This window comes from Lissotriton vulgaris, chromosome 9 (assembly GCF_964263255.1).
Source record: "Lissotriton vulgaris chromosome 9, aLisVul1.2, whole genome shotgun sequence".
NCBI lineage: Eukaryota > Metazoa > Chordata > Amphibia > Caudata > Salamandridae > Lissotriton > Lissotriton vulgaris.
In genome coordinates, this window is record NC_141697.1 from 35,280,429 (window position 1) to 35,308,289 (window position 27,861).

The window sequence follows — 27,861 nt, forward strand, 5'->3', positions numbered from 1 at the left end:
TCTTCCAAGGAACATGTACCCACACACGCTGAAAATGCGGTGGAATGGCTGGATTAGCATTTGCGTCACCTTCCCTCCAAACTGGGGGAACCTCTCTCATGGGATATTGTCGCGCCTTTTTCCTACCTGGTGCGTCATGCTCAGATAGTGATCGAGAAGTGCTCCCCTTACTCCTATACGACAACAATGTTGCAACCGCTCTTTCAACATCGGTGCCTACAATCATGCCCTCCGCGAACTTGAACCGCACACGGCACAATTCAGACAGGTCATGTTCTGAGTCATTTCCCTCCAGGTCTTCATGGAGAAGTACACACATTTGCTCAAAAACATATCTCTGCTTCGATGCTTCCCATTGACGGAAGACTTCTATGATAGACTCTTCATCTTATCTTGCAGTATCGACAACCCATTTACGCGCTAACCTATTCAGTAATTCTCTCTCTTGATAGTCAGGCAGCTGACTCCGCAACTGCCTTCGTTCTGTGCTAGGGGTCGTATTAGGCGACCCAAAGAAAGGTGAGAATAGACCAGTGACAGTGTTTGCCACTCTCTGTCGAACAGAAGGAGAAACTGACGGAAAGGCAGATACGCCAGAAAAGACAGGCTGATGTAAAGCAGAGATGGAGGCAGTAGCAGAGGGAGTAATAGGATAAGCAGTTGGAGCAGTAGGCGAAGTCGTAGGAAATACAGATGGAGTTGGTAGCAAAGGCGGCGGCCCTTGAGAGGGCTGCGCCGGAGGAGTAGGAACCAGCTGAAGAGGAGCTGGTGCTTGTGGTAGAACCTGTGGTCCAACAATAGGAGGTTGGACAACCAAAGGTTGCTGTGGTGCTGTAGCGCTTTGCGCATAAGGAGGTGGTGAACTCAGTAAATGAGACATTAAAGGATCTTTATCGAGTTCTTCTTTTGATCCTCGTCCTTTACGTGGCAATACTGGATAGCATTTATCTACCGCTAACTTCCTACTTCTAAGCGTTTGTTCACTCTCTTGCTCTTCCTCGTTATCCCTGAACGCAACGGCAGCTTGTACCATTGTCATACCTCGTTTATTTTTCTTTGCTAATCTCATTTCTTTCTGTTTTGCTTCTTTGCGCCATAGGCGAAAAGAGTCAAACATCGCCGGCCGGGATTTCTTCTTAAAAAGTTTTACCTCCAGATTATCTAAAATCTCTGTGTCGAAACTACCATATTGGGGCCATTTTAAAACACCATCGTTTCTGGTGTATCGGACCCATACTTCGTTATATGTGATAGGGCCTACACCATGCTTCACATAGAGCTCGTATGTTGGAGTTCCAATCGGAGGAACCGGACACGAGTCCTCCAATCGGGAGTCGCTACTACAACCAAGACAAAACAAATTCCCAAATCTGCTAAGACCAGGCATCTTCGCTCTCTAGTCTAGCTTCAAACTTCAAAGGATTATCGAATACGATAGCCTCGTGAATACACGAGTCCTTCGGCTTTGGCACTGCAAGTTCCAAATCAAAGCGTTCCCGAAGGATACCAAACTAAGAACCAAACTAAGGACTAGGAGACGCTCCACTTATACTTAACTGAAGTATCGATGATCGATGACGTCACCAGAAGACTCATCTATCGTTTCGCTCTACCAATCATCAAGGGTCCAAAACAGGGCGATAGTCAGGGCAGCAGTCCTTCGTAGCCGTCGGGACGCGGGGAACCTCGCAGCAAAGACCTTCGGAACCACATCGACATACAGGGGTCGCTGAAGTGGCTGGCCGTCCTCTGGAATTTTCACACGAAGCTCCTCACGAACCTCTGGCTTGGACCGGTACCGCTTGATACCGCCCCGAGTTGGGCGCCAACTGAGGTACTGGGTTTTTATGGACCCGGCGGTGCCAGGGAGAACACCCAAAGACCTCGAGTCCTTCCTGTTTCGGACCACAGAAACACAGAGTCTTCTAGGTGATGTCAAAGATCGTATTTATTGGCTGCAACCAGTAACAGGTATCCTAGAAGTACAACAGCATGTAGGTTCTCAGGAGACTGCTCGTTTTTACAGAACCAGCCTTCTCTTTTTATACTAAATAATGAGCTTCAGGCGAGAATTCCTCGTTTTTACAGTTGGTCATACAAATATTTCTACTATAAAGAAAAAGCAGAGTCATGATGACAAGCCCACATTTCAGTTTGTCCAGTTCATGATAGATTACCCGGCAAGGCCCAGAACTTTCATCAGATATCGACAGACCCCTAATAAAGTCGGGCACCTCCTCCATGTAAAACAGGTAATAAAGAAGAAACAGGGACAGGTGTGTGTGAGATTAAACATAGCTTGTATGCGATGAATGGTTTATGACATGTTGTGCCTTGATACTAATCTCATTCGGCCACTGGGAAAGGAACTGCCTGAACAGGTTTGGCTTGAGGCAGTGGAGTCAGCTCGCCCAGGTCACAGAGGAGTCAGCAGAGGTGTACGTGTCCTTTCAGATCGAATTCGGCCTTAGTCAATTGACTATGTAAGGGCAATCACAAAATGGCTGCCGCTCACAAAATGGAACCCGAGGGTCCAAGTCGAAAACTACGATTTCAGGGTGATTTCGTCACTCGATCATGACGCAAATGTTTATGTATAGTAGCCCAATCATTACCGGTCTGCCAATACCAAAATCGTCATGGTACGATGATATTTATGACACGAGTGCAGAGCTTCGGTACCACACAATAGCAGGGTCCAGAATTTTCAGTACCACAAAGGCACTTCACTCTAAGCTTCTCTATCCTACTCCGTACCTCTCCACTCTATGCCACTGCACTCTACGACACATCACTCTGAGCTTCTCTACCCTACTCTTCACCACTCCACTCTATGCCGCTGCACTCTACAGCACTTCACTCTAAGCTTCTCTACCCTACTCTGTACCACTCCACTCCATGCCGCTTGCCTCTACGGCACTTCACTCTAAGCTTCTCTACCCTACTCCGTACCTCTCCACTCTATACCACTGCACTGTACGGCACTTCACTCTGAGCTTCTCTACCCTACTCTGTACCACTCCACTCTATGCCACTGCACTCTACGACACTTCACTCTGAGCTTCTCTACCCTCTCTGCAACACTCAACTCTATGCCACTGCACTCTAAGACACTTCAATCTCAGCTTCTCTACCCTACTCTGTACCACTCCACACTATGCCACTGCACTCTACAGCACTTCACTCTAAGCTTCTCTACCCTACTCTGTACCACTCCACTCCATGCCGCTGCACTCTATGGCACTTCACTCTAAGCTTCTCTACCCTACTCTGCACCACTCCACTCTGTGCCACTGCACTCTATTACACTTCACTCTAGACTTCTCTGCTCGACTCTGTACCACTCCACTCTATGCCGCTGCACTCAACGACACTTCACTCTAAGCTTCTCTACCCTACTCTACACCACTCCACACTGTGCCACTGCACTCTACAGCACTTCACTTTGAGCTTCTCTACCCTACTCTACACCACTCCACTCTATGCCACTGCACTCTGCGACACTTCTCTCTGAGCTTCTCTACCCTACTCTGTACTACTCCACTTTATGCCACTGCACTCTACGACACTTCACTATAAGAATCTTTACCAACTCTGTACCACTCCATTCTATGCCAATACGCTCTATGCCACTCTACACCACTCTACTTTATGCCACTCTACTTTACGCCACTCTGCAAAATGACACTCTATGCCGATGTACTCTATGCCAGTTAACTCTATGCCAATACACTCTACTCAAATGCCCTTTACTTTGTAACACTCAATTCTATGGCCCTGCATTCTACCCCAATCTACTGTACGCCACACTAATTTACTCTGCACCACCGAACTCTATGACTTTACACTCTATGCCACTCCATTCTATGCCACTGCACTCTACCCTGCGCCACTCCACTCTATGCCACTTCACTCAACTCTGAAACAATCTACTCTGCGCCACTGCACTGTACACAACCTTACTCTGCTCTGTTCCACGCCACTCTATGCCACTGCACTCAACACAACTGCACTCTACCCTACAACACTGCACTCTACTCTGCATCACTGTACTCTTCACCACTGGACTCTACACCATTCTACTTTACACCACTGCACTCTATGACACTCTACTTTGCATCACTGCACTCTAGACTACTTAACTGGGCATCACTCCACTCTACGCCACAGCACTATGCAACATGCCGGTATGCCCTACTCTATGCCACTGCACTCTCGGCCACTGTACTCTATGCCACTGCACTCTATGTCACTCTACTCTGTAACACTACACTCTGCACTACTGTACTCTATTATGCACCACCCTAATCTATGCCACTGGATTCTACTGTGCTGCATTGTACGCCACTGAATTCTATGCCACTGCACTCTACATCACTATACTCTGCAACACTCTACACCAATGCACTCTACATCAGTCCACTCCACTCCACGCAACTCTACTCTACTCCACAGCACTCTCTGCCACTAAATTCTACACCACAGCACTCTACGACACTCTACTCTGCAACACTACACTCTACTCCATTCCACTGAGCACTACTGCATGCTATGCCAATGCACTCTACTCAACTGCACTCTACCCCACTGCACTCTGTGTCACTCATTCTATGCCACTGTAATCTGCAGCACTCCACTCTGTAACACCCTACACCAACGCACTCTACACCAGTCCACTCCGCTCTGTGCCACTCCACTGTACGTCTCTCTACGTGACTCCACTCTTTGCCACTTGAATACACGACACTCACTGCCACTCCACTCAACTACACTCTACTCCACTCTTTGCCATTTCACTCTAAGACACTCTAAGTCACTCGCTATGCCACTAACTGTTAGCCACACTGGACAGCAGCCACGCTGGTGTAAAACATGTCAAAAACACATTGGCAAAGCCAATAGCTCTTGCATAGACTAGACCTATTGGCTTTACCACTGCTTGGTTAGTCCTTATGTGTCCATGAAGGTCTAGGCCAGTCCACCTAAATGCAATGTGCAGGAATTTGTGGAAGTACAGGCGTATGTCTTAAATATTTGTAAATCAATCAAACTATGATCATAAACGTTCATGTGGCGTAATTTATACACATCTACGTAAATCCTATTGTCACTACACAATGAAGTATAACGCATTTAAAACACAGTAACTAAGTGGCATATTCACGAGAGGCTTGCATCACATTTACACCACACAAGGTGGTACATGCGTGACGCGAGTCTCGAAGGCAGATGTATGAGTCCACGCACAGTCGCGTTGCGCGGCTTTGAATGGCTTGCTAGATATGGAGTACGGCAACGCAACGCAAATCACTGAATGGGTTTACTCTGTACCAGGGAGGCGTTCCATGGGCGTTGCGGTGGGTGCAGCCATGCAAAGTCCGCGGTTCTTGACACATTTCCAGATTCGCGGGGATTCGGCTAGTGCGAGGTTAGAGGATCGAAGGTTAACATTACACAGCACAATATGTGCGCATAATGTGCTGTGTCATGTGCTGTGCTGTGCTGTGTCATGTTACCTCCCTCTGATGTTTTCTTTTCATTATTAAAGGTGCTTGTTTGCACCAAATTATGTTGTTCTCACTTATAAACAAACACATCTAACAAAAAAGGAAAATTATAGAGTCTGAAGTAAAATAGAGAAAAAAAGAGAGAGAAGTTGTGCAAAACAGTTTTCAGAATAGTAATAGTTTACAAACATGTCTTCTGGCGCTGAGAAGCCACTGCTGGGGGTGCGCCTGGCACCCTCGCTGGCTCCTCACGGTGCAGACAAGGCCTCCCAGGAGAAGGGTCGCACTGAGCATGCCCCGAACACTGACAAGACTCTGAAGAGTTTGCTAGCTCTGAAAGGGAGGGCTGGAGTAAGCTGATACCTCCTGGCAACACAAAGCCACAGAGAATGCATATATGGATGAAGCTTTCACGACAGGGATCCTATAGCGCTGAGAAGCGACTTCAGGAAACAGCTCGAGTTGCCAGAACACTCGAGTGCTGAGAAGGCGTTGCTGGAAGAAACTCACGTGAATGGAATACAAACCAGCCGTGAACCGGAAGAGCTACCGGACGAAAGAAATGATGATAAAGTGCCCATAACACAATATCTGATATCAGGGGCGTAGCTTGGTCAGTAGTATTGGGGGTGTAAGCTTCAGAATTCCAACAGTCACACTTGTGTATCTTGTTAAAATACATTGGGGCAGATTTATGTTGCCTGACGCATCTCTGCAAATCAGCAAAGATGCGCCAGGAAAGATACTGCACGCAAGTTTATCCTTGCGCCACCCATGATGCGCCGCATTTACAATGCGGCGCACCATTGCGCAGGAATAAACAAATGCGTGTGGTATCTAGAGCGTGAAGTTGGTGCAGTGCTGAAGTTGTGTTGCGTGCGGCACGCAACTCCAGCACTATTCCAACTTGCCCTATCTCTAACATGGTGCATCAAGCCTTACGCCTGCTTCAAGCAGGCGCAGGGTTTTGACGCATCAGCGTTGGTAAAGTGACTCAGTAAAATCTTGTAGATTTCACGGAGTCACTTTTCAGGGGCGTTCCTGCGACGGAACTTCCCCCTGCGTGGAAACGCCCACATGAAACCTGACGCAGGTTTCATGTGGCGCAGGGCCTTACACCGTGACGCATCTCCATAGATGTGTCACGATGTAAGTATGTCGCAATGTGGCTCAGGGTTTACGCCGCCACTGCGTCACAGAAGTGACGCAATGGCGGCGCAAGTGCAACATAAATCTCCCCATTATGAGAAGCAGGACCCAAGGAGGGCTTAAGAGGCAGTGGAAAGAGAAAGGAGTGCGGATTGTTAAAACACAAATGTTTTCAAACTATCCAAGTTTTAAGCAGAGACGAGAGAGAGAGTGTGTGTGTGTGTTTTTGTCTATGAGTGCATGTACAAATACAGAATATTGTACTCTAGTGTCCTTAATAAATACGTTCAGATATACAGTTGAGGTCACTTTGCCTCTCAGGAAATAACATAGGAATCCGGAAACGCATGGGCCGCTAAACAATATATCGTTTTTTCTATAACTGAACGTATTTATTAAGGGCACCGGAATACAATACTCCATGTACTACATGATCCTTATTCCTGGGGACGGAACTGGTTTAGTTTGATGCTGGCGTTTCCCACCAGAAACTTGGACAGTGCTTACTGAGATTTTGCCCTGAAGAAGTCCTATCTAGGGCGAAACGCGTTGGCTGTACCCACTTTTCAAATGAATAAAGAATCTTTTTCGCACTCGAAAAACCAGCGAAAGATCTGTTATTGAACATTGTAAAATCAAGGTATATATTGTATTGCCTGTCATCTTGTTGTCTAAACCGCACTTTATTTGTGACCAAGTGGCAGCTGGTCGCTTGATGTGGGCAATAAGTGTGCTTTCAGACACAAAATGACTAAATTGGGTAGTGCAGTGTCTCTGAACCTAGCTGCCGCTCTGAAGACCCCCAGGGCTTCAAGTGTCTTCTAAATAGAGCTTCTGAGTCAATGAAACCCAATGGCCGGGGGGTGGGGGGCGCTGGTTCCATGCCTTGGACCCCAGAACAGAGAAGGGTTTACCATCGCGTCACAGCACCAGGCTCCGTTTTCCTGCCTGCGTTTCTTCAATTCATGTTTCACCTTCTTCCGCTGCGGCTGGGGCAATCCCCGTCAGAGCCTCTGTTTCGCAAAAACCTTGAGACTTGTCTTTTTTAGGCGCCCTCAGCTTGTTTCTGACTGCTCAGCGCTGGGACACTCCTCACAGGAGTAGCCATGCGCCCTATAAAATGTGCATTATTATGAGTCTCGTGCTCAAAGGTGTTCTCTTTATGTCTCCACCTTACTTCCTTTCTCTAGTTTCATTACATGCTCCCGCCCAATCCTCCCCCCCTTCATTTCTTTTATGGTCTTGAAAAGCCCCATGTTCCTCACCCCTCTCTCGTTTCTTGGCCCTCTTCGCACCCAGGCCGAGGGATGAATATCCCGTCCACAATGTAAGTCATTCAGCCCTCTCCAAGTCTGAGGAATAGCTGAAAGTCCGCGCCTCGAGTTCTCCCAGTGTCATTGATTCTAATCTCTGAATGTATTGATTGTCTTTCTCTTTCCATGCTCTGCTCTGTATCGCCTTTTGCTTTGCTGTGTAAAGTGTTTTCAGTAAAAACGGCTGTAATGAAAAAAAAATCAAAAACAACCACTTAATTCATATGCATAGTTTTGGACCAGAAACAAGAAACTTGTGACTGGTGAAGGACGCGGAGCCTTTATTCATTTTTGGCAGCCTGCGAGGCTCGCCGTGTGCAGTCCGAGGCAGCATTGAAAACAAACTCACAGTGGAAACTTGGCCGAATCACAGCTCTGCCTGGGAGAGAGAGGAGCGTGTTCTCTTGGACAGAAAGACCCGCATTTGAGTACATATACGGAAGGAATTTCCGGAATGCCATGCACGAAAGCAAAACCTAAGGTGAGAGGGGTTCAAGAGGTATCCACAGAGGGTAAGGGAGGCGCAGTGCAACAGAGAAGGGCGGGAGACGGATGAGAAATTCGGAGTTCCCACTACTTTAGACACGCAGCCGGCACGCTCTGTGGGCCCGATCCACAAAGGGCCTCGCACTCGTGGTGAAGGCCTCGCAGGCGAGAGACTGTGGGATGGATCGGCAGTGACGTCAGAAGGTAAAGTGTTCTGTTCTTTCATGACAAAAGAGAGCAGAGAGGGCAGCGTGTCCAAATAATGGAGAAGGGGCGCTGAGGTGCACGCAGTACTGAGATATTTCCAGATGGTGTGCCTGCCTTGTACCGCTTTTAGCCGCCATAATTGTGGCAGGGTAGGCTCAGACGTGAGTCCCTTGCTCACTTTGCCACTGGATTCAAGCAAGCCGGCTGAAGACGGCTGGAATGCCAGAAACCGGTCCTCGGAAGCTTGTTTCCGGTCCAGGGAAGACATGGCTTGGCAGTTCGGGCTGGACTGTTCCCATGAAGCACAGGGTCAGACTGATTTGCACATAGCCATGTCTGAACTGGGGTGGCAGAGTGGGCTAAAGAACGGTGATGGATTGGGCCCAGATCTTTTGACTGGGTGTGAGTGTTTGATTGATTCAGATGCTCCGTCCATCACCACCCCCTTTTGTACCGCTAATTACACAGTGCAGCACCAGGGAGCGCGGCACAAACAACCAGAGCCCTGAAGCACAACAAAGGTACTGAATGCATGGGGAGCCATGCCCTAATGACACAATTCAGTGCCAGGGAGCGGGGCAAAGAAACCAGGGCCATGCAGCACAACAAAGGCCCAGACTGCATGGGGAGCCATGCCCTAATGGCACAGGGCAGTGCCAGGGAGAGAGGCAAAGACATCCAGGGCCCCGCAGCACAACAAAGGCACAGACTGCATGGGGAGCCATGCCCTAATGACACAATGCAGTGCCAGGGAGCGAGGCAAAGACAACCAGGGCCATGCAGCACAACAAAGGCACAGACTGCATGGGGAGCCATGCCCTATTGGCACAATGCAGTGCCAGGGAGCGGGGCAAAGACAACCAGAGCCGTGCAGCACAACAAAGGCACAGACTGCATGGGGAGCCATGCCCTAATGACACAATGCAGTGCCAGGGAGCGGGGAGCGGGGCAAAGACAACCAGGGTCGTGCAGCACAACAAAGGCACAGACTGCATGGGGAGCCATGCCCTAATGGCACAGGGCAGTGCCAGGGAGAGAGGCAAAGACATCCAGGGCCCGCAGCACAACAAAGGCACAGACTGCATGGGGAGCCATGCCCTAATGACACAATGCAGTGCCAGGGAGCGAGGCAAAAACAACCAGGGCCATGCAGCACAACAAAGGCACAGACTGCATGGGGAGCCATGCCCTAATGACAAAATGCAGTGCCAGGGAGCGAGGCAAAGACAACCAGGGCCGTGCAGCACAACAAAGGCACAGACTGCATGGGGAGCCATGCCCTATTGGCACAATGCAGTGCCAGGGAGCGAGGCAAAGACAACCAGGGCCGTGCAGCACAACAAAGGTACTGAATGCATGGGGAGCCATGCCCTAATGACATGGGAACCACCAGCCTGAACTGCCAAGCCATGCCTTCCCTGGACCGGAAATAAGCTTCAGAGGACCGGTTTCTGGCATTTCAGCCGTCTTCAGCCCGGCTTGCTTGAATCCAGTGGCAAAGTGAGCAAGGAACTCACGTCTGAGCATACCCTGCCAACTTATGGCGAAAAAGCGGTACAAAAGGGGGTGGTGATGGACGATGCATCTGAACCAATCAAACACTCACACCCAGTCAAAAGATCTGGGCCCAATCCATCACCGTTCTTTAGCCCACTCTGCCACCCCAGTTCAGACATGGCTATGTGCAAATCAGTCTGACCCTGTGCTTCATGGGAACAGTCCAGCCCGAACTGCCAAGCCATGTCTTCCCTGGACCGGAAACAAGCTTCCGAGGACCGGTTTCTGGCATTCCAGCCGTCTTCAGCCCGCCTTGCTTGAATCCAGGGGCAAAGTGAGCAAGGGACTCTTGTTTGAGCATACCCTGCCACATTTATGGCGGCCAAAAGCGGTACAAAAGGGGGTGGTAATGGACGGAGCATCTGAACCAATCAAACACTCACACCCAGTCAAAAGATCTGGGTTTAATCCATCACCGTTCTTTAGCCCACTCTGCCACCCCAGTTCAGACATGGCTTTATGCAGATCTTTTGACTTGGTGTGAGTGTTTGATTGGTTCAGATGCTCCGTCCATCACCACCCCCTTTTGTACCGCGATTATGGAAGGGCAAATGGTCAATTTAAGGCAGTGAAACCGCCATGCTACTTTCACGTGTATGAAAATCAGCTGGCGACCAAAAGTATCAATGTAACCACTGGCTGGTTTTCTTGTATAAAATGTGCAGGGTTGGATTGCTAACGCGGGCACTCGGGCACTGCCCGAGGGGCCGGTGTCCAGTTCCAGCTGTGGGCTGCTTCTTTCAGCAGCCTGGGGAGGGCCGAGTTGGGTGGTTTCTGCATTGTTCAGTGGGTTCCTGGGTGGCCTTTCTGGAGGCAGATGAGTGTCCATTACCTCCCATTTATCGCCGGGCAGAGGTGTCACTCCTTTTCACTCGCTGGGCAGGCCCATTAATGTATGCGTACCTAGCGGGGGCAGGGGGCCTGAGCAGAAAGTGGCCTCACTTGTTTTTAGGTGTGTTTCACCAGTGTAAACTAATCCATGGATTTATTTTTTTACCTCCCCTTTTTATAAAATTTCGCCGAAGCTGTATTTTGCGGAAAGACAATATGCAAATGTGGTCCACTGGTTTGAGCTTGCACCAATTCTTAATCCCAATCCAACCCTGGAAACGTCCATGCAATGCGGTTGTGAAATACATACAAATAGGTGTGCATAATAAAATCACCAACGGCTGGAACTCCAGCACGTCTCCTACAGCCAAATCTTCATTACGATCCAGTGGATTTGCCGTTGCAGAGCTAAATTTAGCAGGAGTAGGCGGCCATGGGCTCTGGCTGAGGAAGCAATGGGCAGGAGCTCTACTCAGTCATAGTGTCTCAGACGGCAGACATAGGCTCTGTATGACACAATCTGCCACCGTCTCCGAATCTGTCACAAAGGCACATTGCGCTTCAGATACCATCAATATAAATTGTGCGTCTGACCTACCAAATAGAGTCAGTGCCAAGGTAAGGCTTTACGTTTAGCGCGTGAAGAGCAGCTGCCAATGTACAAAAAGCGGTATCCATAGAACATGCTGCACCAACACAAAGTTAGAGGCAAGTCAGCACACACAGGCGGGCCCGTGACTGCCCCTGACACAGCTGAGCATGCTGTGCTTACACAGTCGGAGCATATGATCACAGTGGCAGGGGCAAGTCAATTACTCTCGGGCTGACGCTTGGACATGCGCTCACACAGCATCCTCCAGACTCCAGACAGCCATCTTGCCATAGCACATGTCCCCCCTCAACTCCAGCAGCAGCGAAGGCACTGCTTTGTTACCATGACAATAGCGTACGGCTCCACTCCCATCCTCTGCCTAAAGCCACCGGGGGCCCACTCTGCTGCTCACCTTTTTGGGAACTACAGTGGAACCATAAGAGTCTGTTATGAATACAAACAAATTCTTTCAGTAGAATGTTTTAGAAACCTTCCAAGCATGCAGTCGTGGGCAGCGAAGCAGAGTGGGGGCCCACTGCCCTTATCATAAAATGCCATCAGGACCGTATGGGGAGTAATTTATGGTATACCGCTCTTGCCGTTGGACTGGAATCCCAATCAGTTGTGAAACACGAAGAGCAGAATCTGGGAAGTGGGCGCCGCGCTGATAAAACAAAAGAACGTTTGTTTACACACGCAAACACACGCTACTGGTTGGAAAATGTATATGTCGTCTGAAACAGGAAGCGTGGCGTCCGTGAAGCGGGTGCAATACTGATGCAGAAGCTGAGGCAAACCCACCCAAAAACTAGTGCCCACAAAGGAACATAAATAAAAAAAGAGTAAGACCACATATAACAGGGTCTGTCTACTGGAAGGGTCAAAAACACCAAAAGGCGGGACTAATTAAGGATATTCACCAAACAAAAGCCGGCATTTAGAAATGCCAGTGACAGGAATGAATAGAAAAGATAGAAGGTGCTTGAAGCCCACATTGTAGATACAGCATGTCTGGAAAGAGACAGCACATGTGCTGCCTAGGCGAGACCTAAAAAGCTGGATGCATCATGTTGTTGGCACAAGCATGATGATGCAACCACCTTCAAAATGATGTGGCCGATCGCATCATGGGGATAACGTAGAGCAGGGTTGAAATCCATTGACAAAATCAATCGGTCTCAAAGGCGAGACTTATTGGCTTTGCATTGCTTGTTGGCACAGTTACCCCTGTGAAAGACCACAACAGAGAAGGGGGTTTACAGTCAGTAATGGTGTTTACAATGTCTCTAGCACGCTGGCAAATCTACTACTTGGTGGTGGACTCTCCCTGGAAAAGAGGCTCTCTTCACCGTTGGAGGAGCCACTCTGGGGCAGGACCTCCAGCAGTAAAGCTGCCAGCGCCATTGTTGGAGGGTGACATTTTCATTCCAACAGTGGGATCCAAAAATGCCCCCCCAAAATCAACGGTATGTTGTCAGTGCCCACATATCTGCTGACCTTAGCATGTGCCCTGGCAGCTAACAGTGTAGTGCTGTCACAGTGGCAGACAGAAAAGACACCAGCAAAATTCGACATGAGGCCCTAAAATTCTAACACCAGCTTCCTTAATAAGCCCAAACTGTCTGATTGTGGACAAGTCACCAGGACTGCCTCTGTCACCCCATCCCTAAAATTAGGAAGAGTTTAGGAAAAGGGTGCATACCAAATTTAGGGCATTCCTTTCAGCCTGGCGGCAACTAGAGGCAGCCAAACCTTTGTGTGGCGCTTTGATACTCAAAAATATATGTCAAAGAGCTCCTATCCTTCCCTCTCAGCTAAATCCACAGTTCAGGGTATATCTTGTAACATATTTATGGATCAAACATTCTGCAGAATATTTTTATGTGCTTTAATTGTGTCAGATTACGTTGCAATGCTCATATATACTTTTAAACAAGAAGAGATAGCCCCATATGTCTACTTTTGTATGTGAGGGTGCTGCTCCATTTACTGGGAAGTTTGTGTGTCTGGACTAGTGAGGGAGTTGATGCGAGCGCGAGTCAATACTTGGATGAATGGGAGGAGGAGCCACGCTAGCAACCAAAATGGCCGCGTAGGCTCCCGGCTCCGCCGACCTCGGCCTCCCGCCCGAATATCCTGTCATTTACCCTGTCTTTGCGCCCAGCCGCAATTTGTATGTACCTGCCGTGAGATTCATGGTGCTATCCCGAGATCTCTACATGCTCGTCTGACGAAGATATGTCGTTTGGAAGTTTGCGGCCTAGATCTGCCCGGAAGTCGGGGTCTCGAGTACTGACCCATCCGGGTTTCAGTTTAAAAACATCGGCTGTGGTGGTGTGATTGGGTCCGGTCTACCGGAGTGGAAAAAGAAAATTTCCCTTTCGCTTTTTCGGATGCATGCGGATGACGGTTGGCTACCTTGGTGAGGGTCGGAGGAGGGGTGGCAGCCCAACGCTAGCAGTTGTAGACGGTGACTCGGTAACTGGCCTGCTGGTGTTCGCTGGATTTGGTTCTCCGACTGCGGTGGCAGCCCCAGGATAACATCAAAACAATATATAAGTCTCCCTCTGCAGTCGACCGTTTCTTATCTGCCCGTTCCCCTCTGAGCGATCGAGCCGCTGGGGGACGCGATCATGATCGATACCGATCCAAGAATGGTTGAACAGACTGTGAGTGATCCGTCGTTGCGGACTGTGTTGGCGCCCATTGGGTCACTTCGTGTGTACGTTGAAGACCGCATTCAGATGACGATGGAGCGCTTGGTTGAGATGTTACGAATCGGACCGACCCTACTCCATTACAAGAAACAGCGACAACAGAGACACCCAATATGGCCTCTCTGATGAAGGAAGTAGACCCGCCATTGTGTGAGGTATCGGAGCCTTTGACCAGTGTTTTGGAAGATGAACACAAGTTCAATGCCACCAATGGATTGTTAAGCCTACGATCGTTGCCGACTATGGAAGGACTAATTGATGTTCCCACTCCAGAAACTTTTGATGAGGACCTGACGATGTTCACGGCACTTTCGTTCTACTACCTTGTCTTGCATTGAGTTCTATTATAGTTTCCTCGCACTCGGACTGTCTTGCGGAAGAGGTGGTTTATCAGGAGGGGACTCATGTGTCTGATCGGAAGGGGCAAGGATGAGATCAAAAAACTGGGTTTAACTCAAGTATCGATGGGCACGGGATTTGCTAAATTTATGCTATAGTAAGGCTGGGCGGTGTTTGAAGATTCCCTTGTCAAGATACATATTTGCTGTCCGATTGATTTCTTGACTTCAATTTGGGGTCCTTGGTTCTGGTGGGGGGGAGGGGGTACCGGGAGCCTGTACGAATATGCCCTCCTCCACTTCTCTTCTCTACTTTGGTAGATTTCTTCTTTTAGAACTTAGTTAGTTGGGGCGACTGGCACGCTGCTACTGGGGGTTAGGCGATAGCCATTTGCAGGGGTGCAGGGTGGGGGGATGGGTTTATTGTTTTCTTTCTGTTATCGCCCATATGTTTTTTTCTCTTTTTCAATTTTTTCTCAGTCTTTCCTTTACTCGTAATTTTGGCGAAATATCCTGACGTTGATCCTTAATCTCTAGTATCTGGTTGCCATAATTCTCCTGCTGTTTTGATTTTATGGGTGGGAAGGGTTTGAGGATCCGCAACTAAACGTTAATCGGTTATACTGATGCAAATTTTATTTTGTGCTTAATAGTGCAAGCCTCTCGAATATCTTTGCTGCTCCACGACTATCCTGTTTTTCTGTACCAATTCACCCTGTCATTATTGGATGTATGTATGGCACCAAATATGTCTGTTTATTTTTTGCTTTAAACAATAAAAAGATTTATAAACAAAAAAAACACTTGGATGAATGAATGAGTGCATGAATCAATGGGTGACTGAGTATTTGGAGGGGGGTATTTGGAGGGGTATTTATAGAGCGCGGCGTTCGCTCCGGAAGGAGCATCATGGCGCTATCAATCCTTGAACAAAGTTGCAGAGGGATAGAAGAGGGGGACTAGATGGCCACTTTTGTCCAGTCATCAGGAAGATTGAAAATCCAGGTTTTAAGGAGTTTCCTGAAGGGCTTCTCAAGCGTCTGAAATCTGAGATGTCTAGGCATGCTGTTCCAGGCTTTAATGGCTAGGTTGGTGAGGGTTTTACCCCCTTTAGACTTTAGAGTGTGGAGCGAGTTATCTAAGCGAGGTATCTAAGAATGGATGAATGGCTGCACTTATGGTGGAAAAAGTAAGTGCTTGGGTGGTTGAATGGATAGGTTAAAGAATGAGTGCTTGGATGGGTGGATGGATGGACTGGTGGTCCTCCTGTACTCGTCATGCGGTCCTTGTCGACACTCCTCCTGCGGTGTGAGCCGCATCCCTGAGGCAGAGGTCAGCGGAGGTCCTAGTGCAGTGGTCCCAAGTGGACAGTCTTCTGTGGGTTGCTTCTGTGTCCAGGCGGTGCCAGGCTTTTCCATTCAGCCCTTATGAGGATTTGTGGGTCCAGTCCTTGTCTCTTTCGCCTTGACCCCAGCAGGTGAGGGGGCAAGCTTTATTCACACAAACATCACAAGCAGGCTCATGGCCAACGTCAAGCCATTCAAGGGACTGGATCTGGGGGCTCAGTTTTTATTCGGATTTTGAGAGTCAAGAAAGACCCTCCAACCAATCAGGTGAAAGGCATTATTTAAATTATTTTCAAATGGGATCTGAGGTGTAGTCTAAAGAGACGGAATCTAAGACTTAGTTTGAAGAGGCGGTATCTGATGCCCAGAGATCCCGGCTCTGAGGCCTAGTGTAAAAAGAAGGTATCTGGGGCCTAGCGTACAAAGATGGGGGCAGACTTACAAGAACTGGTGCGTCTCTGCATATCAGCAGAGATGCGCCAGTTAATTTGCATCACGCAAAACAAAACTTGCGCCACCATGGATGCGTTAAATTTACAATGCGGCGCACCATGGCGCAAGAATTGATAGATGCGTGACGCATCTATTGGCGTAAAGGCAACGCATTGCTTGAGTTGTGTTGCAAGCACAATGCAACTCCAGCAAGGCTTTGGAAGGCCTCTTTCTATTGTGCTGCGTCCCTCCTTACGCCTGCGTGAAGAATCCATAAGGTTTTGACGCAATGGCATTGTAAAAGTGACTCCGTTAAATCTTGTAGATTTCAATGTGTCACTTTTATGAGGCTTTCTTACCCCGGAACGCCCACCCTGCATACATCATACCTGACGCAGGTATAATGTAGCGCAGGGCTTTACACATGAGGCATCTCCCTAGATACGTCACGTTGTAAATAAGTTGCAACGTGGTGCATTGTTTACAATGCCGCTGCGTCACAGAAGTGACGCGACAGCGGCATAAAGTTGTTGCAAGGGGCTTGTAAATATGCCTTAAGGTATTTAAGGTCCAGGCTTAAAAGACGGGATCTCAGGCCTAGTATGAAGAGGTGGGATGTGAAGGGTAGGCTTAGATATAGGTGATCCAGCATAGTCTGAAGAGACAGGATCTGAGGCGTAGACTGAAGAGACAGGATCTGAGGCGTAGACTGAAGAGACAGGATCTGAGGCGTAGACTGAAGAGACAGGATCTGAGGCGTAGACTGAAGAGACAAGATCTGAGGCGTAGACTGAAGAGACAGGACCCGAGGCGTAGACTGAAGAGACAGGATCTGAGGCGTAGACTGAAGAGACAGGATCTGAGGCGTAGACTGAAGAGACAAGATCTGAGGCGTAGACTGAAGAGACAGGACCCGAGGCGTAGACTGAAGAGACAGGATCTGAGGTGTAGACTGAAGAGGCCGGATCTGAGGCGTAGACTGAAGAGACAGGATTTGAGGGCTAGTCTGAAGAGACAAACGTCATCACTATCTTCATCCTAGGGCGACAGGGCTACTTTGTATAGTTACAATTATTGATTCAGACTCATGTACATAATCGTATTCACAACATATTGATGGTGGTGGAACCCCTGAGGCTACCATTTTGGTATAAAAGAACCGCACCTTCACTAGGTAAATAGAGGGGACGCTTTCACACTGACACTGAAACCGACACCCCTACACGCTGAGGCTTCAACACGCACCTTTGCGGGGTGTCCAACTTGTTACCAAGACATGGTCCTTCATTCTCTCTCATCAGATAATGGGGTTGGCTCTTTCCTAGGAGATTCTTGGCTTCACTCCCACATACATGCTAAGTACATTTAGGTAGGTTACGCATAGTAGGAGTTGGTAAGATTATTGTTTATATATATATATGCCTGCATAATTTCGTTGCTTAGCACCCTCATAGACATTTATCTACTGTTTACTCTGTCGGTGCTTGTAATCTCTTACATTTGCTTCTGTCTATTAATTGTCACAGCAAAAATGTTTTATACTAGAACGACGCTGGCTTAATAAATACTTATTGAAAATGTCCCCAAGTTTTATTCTGTGTATCTCTCTGAGACTAAGTGAGCTTGATTGATTGAGTCAAAAGTGCTGTTCTGTTTCCACGATCCCTGAAGGGTCAAGGGTTGTCATGTTCAATGGTTCCCAGAAACGATTAGTTCCTTGGTAGGGTTCAGGGGCTTATAGTGGCACTGTGAGCTTGCTGGTCTATAGGCTGACATATCCTGCTGGGGTGTCCGGAATCAGTCTAGACACCAATCCCTTGGGTTATGTTGTCCAACAAACCCGCAGATCCTATGTGTTCTTAGGAACCACACAACTACCTTTAATATATACATGAATGACTGTCTTTTTACCCCCGGGAGGGACCATGAATACTGCTGCCTTTAATATATACATGAATGACTGCCTTATAAGTCTGGGTAGGGGCCTAAACTCCTGTATCTTTAATATATTCATGAATTACTGTCTGTTGTTTTCCACAGGGGGGACCCTGAATCCTATTGCCTTTAATATATTAACTAATGGCTGTCTTATTACTCTGGGGGAGGGGCCTAAACCCCACTACCTTTAATATATACATGAATGACCGTCTTCTTATGCCGGGTGCGGGGGCGGGGTGCTGGTTCCTTTATTATATACCCAAATGGCTGGTTTATTACTCGGGACAAGGCGTCCGTACCAGGACCCCTCAGGTATGCAACCCTCTCTGCTGATTCAGCATTCCTGCCACCCCAAAATCAGCGTTGCAATTCTTTGAATAAATGGTGACCATAAAGCTGAAGCTATTCCCAGCAAATGGGTGGGACTGTACATCCTTTATTCATGCTGCCAATTGTCAAAGTGCCATATTTAGACCTCTTTGGCATCCATTTGTTTTGATAAATATACATCTACAAAAACATTTTGAGACATTTTATGCGTGGAACTCGTATGTGAGTTTATGAATTGCAGATAACAAATCATTAGATTGATTGAAAATGATTAGTGCATTTATTTAATATAAGAAGCATCCAAATTTGTATGCCCTTTTGACACTTTTAAATTTGAGTATGAATGCTGAGGCAGTGTGCGCCATCCCTAACAATGCCTTCCCTGTTTTTGTCTCTCCTGTATTCGCAGTTTCCAGAGTGCGGCTTCTACGGCATATACGACAAGATCCTTCTTTTTCGCCATGACTCCAGCTCCGAGAATATCCTGCAGCTTGTGAAGTCGGCCAGCGACATTGTGGACGGCGACCTCATTGAAGTTGTGTTATCAGGTATGGCTAACAGTCGACTCATTGAGCTTGCAGAGTGCTTCACTTGGGGAGAGATTGTTTCTAAGCACATGGAAGCACTGAAGTTTCAAACTTGCTTCTATCTCATGTTGTACACAATTGCTGTGGACAAAATATTGCAATACAGCAGCAGTTCCATGTAAAATCCCCATTGAAAGTGCAGGAGAAGGTAAAAGACTACGAGAGATGAGCAAGAAAGAAAAAGTTATTGTTGACAGGGAGTGTGAGGGTGTTGATTGAGTAACATTGAATATGCTATGTATTACTGACTGTGGCATTGTACAATGCACCATCTGGTTTGTAGACAGCCTCTTGGCACTATTGATGAGTCATGGACGATGAGATGTGTACTGTCTGCTTCTGTTGGGGCTCTCAGAAGGATTCTGGGTCAGTCCGAACCCTGCGGCCCATCTATCTAAAAACAACCTCATCACAGCTGGTCTCAGCTGATGTGTTCAGCTTTACTGAAGACCTGAAAACTCGACCAGTGTCAAATGTTTGGTACACTGGCATGATATCACATAAGTCCTGCATATGAAGTTACGGAAAGCATGCTAAGCTTTCAGACTTCACCAAATGCAAAAACTGTTTTTGGCCCATGGTCTTTTTTTTGCGCAAAGTATGGTCTTGCTGAGAAAAATTACTCGTGACACGGTTGAAAAGTATTTGTCAGTATGCCTTCTCTTCCTCTCATTTGCAGTAGCCGGTAGTGCTTTACTGCCCTTCCTATGCATACATATGTAATCATCCATTAAACGTTAAATAATAATATTAATAAGTCACAAGATCTGTTTTAAACGACTTTATACCGTTGCTTCAGGTTTATGTCAGAATATCACATACAGAAACATACATTTTATGTCCTAAACATAATTTACTAAAATATTGTCCCATCTACATTCATCCCATTCTAAATTGGGTCACGCGACCTGGGCTCCACCAGTAATCTTTGACCCAGGCTCCCATGTAGGCAGTTCAGTGTCTGGAGTGAGATTTCATTTGTGCCTGAAAACACCAGTGAAAGCTGTGTTTACTGACAGCAGACTGTCACTTGATTGCCATTCTTAATTAGCACTTGTATATCCCGGCAGGTGCACGCACTCCACGTCACAGCACGAAAGATACCCTATTCTCAAGTGCTTGTTCCAGCCATGTTAGAGGAGCCCAGAGTGGCCGCCTCCAGCAGGGCTGTAATAATGCACCAGAAATATCCCTTGAGCTCTCAGGAGAGAAGCTCAGCTGCAAATAATGAGGTCCACTTTGCTGCCCATGACGCGCTTGTCTTCAATGGGCTCCTGAAGGAGCCGAGGCAGCTGCACCCAGGGCGCGTGACCTCCTTCCGCCATTTTCAAGTGGACAACATAAGTGCGCAGTCGGAGTGACTCAGGGCTTCCTGCACTTGAACGCAGTGAGGTCACTTCCTTAGAACATGCTGCCATCAGGTGGGTGGAGGGCAGGCTCCTTTTTTGTCCCATTTCATATATGTACAGCGTGCTTCTCCTACGGCTTGTTTATGGTCAGGCTCCTTTTTCTACAGCTCGCGTACACACAGCTGCATCCCCTACAGCAGTGGTCTTCAAACTTTTGGATGCCGAGACCCCCCTGTCAACATTTTCAAGCGTAAGGACCCCCTCCTGACAAAAATTTCTAAACCTCTAGGTTATGAGGAAGGTGAGGACCAAATTATGCGACAGGCTTGACTAAACTGTGTGAGTAGAAAATGTAAATAATGTTCTGTGATGCTGCGTATTTTGGGGTAGCATTGCTTTATTATTTAGAATTTTTTTAAACACAGTAATACTGAGGAAAGATTTCACCCCATCAGTACCAGTTTATAACCAAAATACAGCAATTAACAACAGAAAGATGTCTAGTCAACCTCTGTGAAGGGCCTCCCAATCCGCAGGAATACACGCTGCCACGTTAGAAGCTCACCTGGACCTGGCCATGGCCGGGAGCAGCAAGGGTGCATTCAAACCGTGGCGGTCTTGTGCAGAGTTAAGCAGTTTACCCATGCCCCTTTCCTCTCACCCCCTTCCTTCCATCCCTCTCTTCGCTCCTCTCCCAACCCCGGATCCCTCTCTCACATTGCAGGCAGATGGGTATTAGCCCCAGGACACCTTTTGGTAACAGCAGCGCACTACAAATGTAAATAATAGGCAGAAGCAGGGGATCCACTAGGCTTGTCCAAGCACTGGTTGCACACAGTGCAACAGTCTTTCCACCTTCTCCATGAATTCCCTCACTACCACTCACCAACAATACACCTCATCTCTCTATAGCACCTGTCTGACAAACATTTCATTTTTTTTATAGCGCTACTCATAGTTTACTCACACTCAGTTCTGTGATGTGCATGGTACATCTTCTTTGTACCAGGCACTTTAACCTTCTGCACTGTGTGGGTGACAAGAGTGCCCATGTGACTGCATGGTGAGCAATGCAACAGTGTGAGAGTAGGGTAAAAGGAGTGACTGCAGGGTGAGTGAGGTGACCATAAGAATTTGGGTTCGGCTGTAAGTGCAGAGTGGGACGAATTAGTGCATGGTTAGTGATGGCCTTGTTTGAGTGAGCTACAGATTGAACAGTAAGGGGGGGACAGGTGAGTGGAGTGTCACATGAGTGCAGGGTGAGAAGTGTGCTCGTGTGACTGCAGGGTGAGGTACAGATTGAAAAATGCAAGCGTATTTTTAGTGCAGAGTGAGAGCAGGGTGAGCGGGTGAATGTTGTGAGTGCATGGTGATCAGTGTGAATGCATGGTGATCAGTGTGAGTGCATGGTGATCAGTGTCAGTGCATGGTGATCAGTGTGAGTGCATGGTGATCAGTGTGAGTGCAGGGTGAGCGGGTGAATAGTGTGAGTGCATGGTGATCAGTGTGAGTGCATTGTGGTCAGTGTGAGTGCATTGTGATCGCTATGAGTGCATGGTGATCAGTGCGAGTGCATTGTGATCGCTGGGAGTGCAGGGTGAACGTGAAAGTGAAGGTGAGAATGAGAAGTGAGTAGTTTGAAAGCAGGGTGCATTCCCAGAAACTTGAAGCGTAGGGTTTCAGATATAAGTTAAACTATTACTATAATGGCATTAATCAGGGTTCGAGGGTGGAAGAAATAAATAATGTGCTGATCCTGCAACAAACTTCCAGTCTAATGATTAGGGTTACCAGCTCATTATTTTGATGGCCCAGAAATAAGCAGTCACCTACAGCTGTATTTTTTGCACTTATCTGTGAATACTTAGAACAGCAAATATAAATAGAAAGCACTTTTATTTTGTGGTATAGGGATGCCTCAATGATCCATGACTAATAATTAAAGATAATAAAGACAGAAAAGTCACATAACTAATTAATACATACTTTTTTTATTTATAACTCAATTTAGTGTCAAGAGCAGGTCTCTGCAGGATCTTTAAACAACACATAGCAGGCATGTTTCTTTTGGCAACCCAACTTTATATTTCTTTTCATTAAATGCATTCTCACACTACAGCAGTAAGTGTAAAAATACAAATGTAAGGAATTGGCAGAATGGGGGCCCAGGGGGTACTGGAACCAAACTAAGCTTTGGTAATCAGTTAACAAAGGCATGTAAATATGCTAATGGTCTTTAAAGACCTGTGAAAAACTCGGGCGGAGATAAGACTCCAGACACAGGAGCCTGGAGCGCAAGCTGCACTGTAGCAGCCCGGGCTGAGCCACAGGATGGGGGAGGAGGGGGGCTGAAGCCCTGGAGGCCAGGGCAGAAGTGACACTGTGAAGGCGCGACCCCCTTTGCATCGCTCCACGGCCCCCCTGCGGGTTGCGCCCCATAGTTTGAAGACCCCTGCCCTACAGTTTGTGTTCGCCCAGGCTGCTTTCCAGAGGCGTAATGAAACTTGAGGGGGCCCCCCTGAAAAGTACATGGATGGGGCCCCCCCTTTCTCTGCCCACTCAAGATCTCTCAGGCCAGCCACCTGCCATACTGAAGGGGTTGCAGGGGCTATTGCTACTTATTGGTACCAATAGTGCCGTTATAAGAAACCCTTGGTGGTGGAGTTAACAGTTGGACTTAGTCTGCCTGCAGTGTATCATAGGTGGTGGTCTATCCACTGCAGGGTCCCTGCCATCAGTATGCAGGGGAAATTTGCCCTATTTTGGTGAGTTTCCTGATGCAGACTCCTGTCATGATATACAACATCGGGCCCACTCTTCGTTCGGTTTCGCCAAAAGTGCATCCACTGCTCCTTCTATTTCACACCCCCTTCCTACCTTTTGTTTTCTATCTCTTCCAATCCATTATTTCTGAGCATCCTATCTTTTCTTCATTCTCATCCCAGCCTGTTTCTTTCTATTCTCTATCACTTTATCTCCAACTTTTTCTGTCCCATCACGTCAAAATCATTCCACTATGCTTTTCCTATCTCCTGTGCAGTATTTCTCTCCCTTTCTCTGCTCTTTTTATGCCATCTGCTTTGTATTCCCTTCGTCCATTTTCTCACCCTCCCCATTCCCTACCTCTCTTTTCTTCTTTATACCCCAGCTGCCCTTGTCCCTAAGGCACCTTGTGATTCCTTTCCTTCATTCTTTCTCGCTGTGTCCCTTGATTAGCGCTTCCAGTGCATTCTATGCACTTCATCAATCCTGTACAGACCTTATTGCCCTTCTTCTTCCTCATACTCTCCCAGAACCCCTAGCCTCAAAGGGTTGTATTTCTTTACTACAGAGTCTTCACTGGTGTCTCTATAGAGGCCAGATGGTGCCTGTTCCCCAGTGTTATTTGTCCTGGCTCTCTCTCTCTCTCTCTCTCTCTCTCTCTCTTTCTCTCTCTCTCTCTCTCTCTCTCTCTCCAGCTACATACACACACACAACTGAGACACTCACACACATACAGAAAGGCCACTGGTGGAGGAGAGGATTTTGCTGCAGTGGGGGACACATTCTTACCTCTGACCCAACACAAGCACTTTTTGTTTTGGACCATGTATAATAGCCTTGTTCAAACCCCTTCACTTCCCTTATCACTCATACAGCATTCTCGTTGTATTCTGTACAGTGACATTGCATACGAGTCCACAACAACATTGCTAACAAGAAAAAGATCCCCCACCTTGTCAATAACTCATACCCAGAGACATCCACATTGACACAGCTCCCAAAACCCCCAGGCATATTCCAACATAGGAAAAGGTCAAAAAGAGTATATTGCATGAGGTGCATCTATTTATTTATTTATTTATTATTAGATTTATTAAGCGCGCAGCTACCCGGAGGTTTCCCGGCGCTATTAGGTCAGCACATTGGCTTAAATGGGATGTGCACTTTTCTTGTGGTCAGAGTTCATTTATCAGCATTTTCCATCACCTGTGACATTAGTAAACCCGGTCTTGCAATCTCTCCCTGCTGCCTTTTAATTTTGCTAATTCATTGGTGTTTACACTCTGATAATAAATTGTAAAGACCAGGCAGGGATAAGGTTTTTAACACATGCAACTGTCTGTTACCATTCTTGGACAGATGTATTTAACCCCTTCCCTGCGGCCACGATTTTACAGGTGTGCGGTAAACAAAAGAACAGGGCGGGGCGTGACGAACCCCAGCCGTCATCAGCACACGCACACCGCGGGGCGTGACGGCTGGGGTTCGTCACCAGCATGGGAGGGGTTAAACAGTCCATTGTTGTGTTTTCTGGATGCTAACAACCCACTCTTCCTGCTTTTTCAACCTCCACGCCACTACCTCACTAAGCCATTTACTGATAAGCACCACTATCGATCAAGGACAAAATCACCCCCAAAAATAAGCTGTGCTCCAACCACACACCACCTTCCCAATAACTCACTTTCAAATACTCTGCAGAGATCTGATCCATTTAATGTTTGACAACAGCCCTTGAAACAGACTTCCTGTAGAGCATAAAAACCCATCCAACCTGCTACTGTTTAGAGAACAACTCAAGGATCTCATACCAACACCCAACCTACCAACTAAGAACAACTCAAGGATCTCCCGCCAACACCCAACCTACCAACTCAAGAACAACTCAAGGATCTCCCGCCAACACCCAACCTACCAACTCAAGAACAACTCAAGGATCTCCTGCCAACACCCAACCTACCAACTCAAGAACAACTCAAGGATCTCCTGCCAACACCCAACCTACCAACTCAAGAACAACTCAAGGATCTCCTGCCAACACCCAACCTACCAACTCAAGAACAACTCAAGGATCTCCTGCCAACACCCAACCTACCAACTCAAGAACAACTCAAGGATCTCCCGCCAACACCCAACCTACCAACTCAAGAACAACTCAAGGATCTCCTACCAACACCCAACCTACCAACTCAAGAGCAACTCAAAGATCTCCCGCCAACACCCAACCTACCAACTCAAGAACAACTCAAGGATCTCCCGCCAACACCCAACCTACTAACTCAAGAACAACTCAAGGATCTCCCGCCAACACCCAACCTACCAACTCAAGAACAACTCAAGGATCTCCCGCCAACACCCAACCTACCAACTCAAGAACAACTCAAGGATCTCCCGCCAACACCCAACCTACCAACTCAAGAACAACTCAAGGATCTCCCGCCAACACCCAACCTACCAACTCAAGAACAACTCAAGGATCTCCCGCCAACACCCAACCTACCAACTCAAGACTCATAACTTTGCCCAACTCCTGCCTTGTCGATCATCAGCCCAAAAGTAAAACCTACCTCTTTCTTCAACCTACTGTTGGGCAGAAACAATCCAAGGTGTCTACCCCAAATTTCTCTAAATCGATAAAGACAAAGACAACCAGCCACAAACATAGCCTTACACACTGTGCAGCATTCTCTTCCAGAATATCTGAGAGACTAACAGACAGACACACGCACGTCTACTGTAGAGTGAGTCCCAGCACTCCTCTTGTCGATTGACAGAGACCATGCATTTCATGGAGTGCACAGCCCTTTTTCTGTGGAAAATACTAGATAAGGTGGGTCTGGGTACACAATTCAAAACATGGGAATTGTGCAACTATTCTTGATCCGCAGCTCGGAAGCTGAGCAGGACTTTCACTTCATCCAAAAGAAATGGACTGACATCCTTCACAAAGTGCACACCTCCTCATTCTGTGCCTCGGGAAAAGAAGCAATGCTTAAGGTGACACACTATTGGTACTACACCCCATCCAGAAGGGGAAATGGAAACTCAACAGTCCTAATGGCTGTTAACGCAACTTTGGCCACCCAGACACACTGACTCATCTCTTCTGGCTCTGTCCCAAACTCAAACGCTACTGTTAGGCCGTCTGAAAGATAACAATGAAATGTTTGCAACAGATATACCCTGTCTTTCTAGCTACGTCCTACTGACTCTCGTCAATGCCCGGCACACCCTCTACACTCTAACAAGGGAAAGCAATAATAATGGGTTTTGGCTTTGTGTGGGGCTAAACATGTCATCAAAGCCAAATGGGGCACAGATACATTATCATCTCACTTTGACTGGCTGCGTAAACTGTGGGACCTCACAAGGATGGACAAGCTGACTGCTTCCGGCAAGAACAAGTTGCTACACTTAGACAAAATGAGGGGCACATGCATCCAATCTCTGGCACAGGACTTTTGGGAACCTACTAGTCCTCTTTACTTATGAGTACACCAGCTTACAGGACGAGGGGGCACGCCTGATCAACAAGACAAAGACTGACCGCAGTGGGTATGACGCACTAAAAGTCCCAGCCTGCTGACACTGACTACGTTGCGAAAGAGCTAATTCTGGGGTGAGCGGCTATGCTCCCTGGGTGACAACCTCAGATATTTTATCGCTTCCCTCTCGCCTTTCCCAGTCCCCCCTGGTATCCTCCCTTCCTCACCTTCTATCTCCTACTGTTCTACCTCATCGGCCTTTGGATTTAGGTAAGAGTATTTGTTCTTGGATAAATTAATAAAAAGATCTGATCCATAAAAGATCAATGGGTCGGCAAAATATTTACATTTTAACACTATTAATATATTATTCCATCAACACAAGTAAAATTCAAAGTGGTGTACTAACTCGCAGCTGCTGTCACCTCCGCCTTTCAGAGCTACGTTCCTGCTGTTTTTGAGAACTTCACCACGAGCTTTGAGACTAGGTAGCAGCGGATAGGGCTGCACATGTGGGACACCTCAGGTAAGAGAGCATTGGCATCCTGTCATGGCGGCAGCCCCACAGTGTCATGGATAGCGTGTGCTTCAGCCAAGGCAACAATAGCTTCTGGTGTCTGCGTGTACCAGAGGGACTCAAAAGTGATGCCTGTCTGAACCAGTACTCCATTTATTATTCCATTATGACTGCCTGGGAGACACCCCCTTTTAAAAAAATCTATTTTGTTTCCTTTCATACCTCTGCAGCCGTACACCACTAGGATAGAAGGGGTTAAACCGAGTCTCTGATGTCAACATATCAATGCATTGAATATAACAGGAGGCTCCTGGTTTTACAAAGAGTAGAAACAAGCCCTCAAGCTGCCTATGTGCACATGCATGTGACTGGGACCCAGGAGGATGAACACGGACACTGGAATGTAGAAGAACATCT

General features: G+C 47.5%; 1 protein-coding gene across 1 annotated transcript in view; it reads left to right on the forward strand.

Moving 5' to 3' along the window:
• Nucleotides 1-27,861, forward strand: part of PRKD1 (protein kinase D1) — a 929,258-nt gene that overhangs the window by 284,474 nt on the left and 616,923 nt on the right. Inside the window, exon 2 of the mRNA XM_086936991.1 lies at nucleotides 19,153-19,291. Coding sequence (XP_086793117.1) covers nucleotides 19,153-19,291 — 139 coding nt within the window. The remainder of the gene's footprint in view (nucleotides 1-19,152; nucleotides 19,292-27,861) is intronic.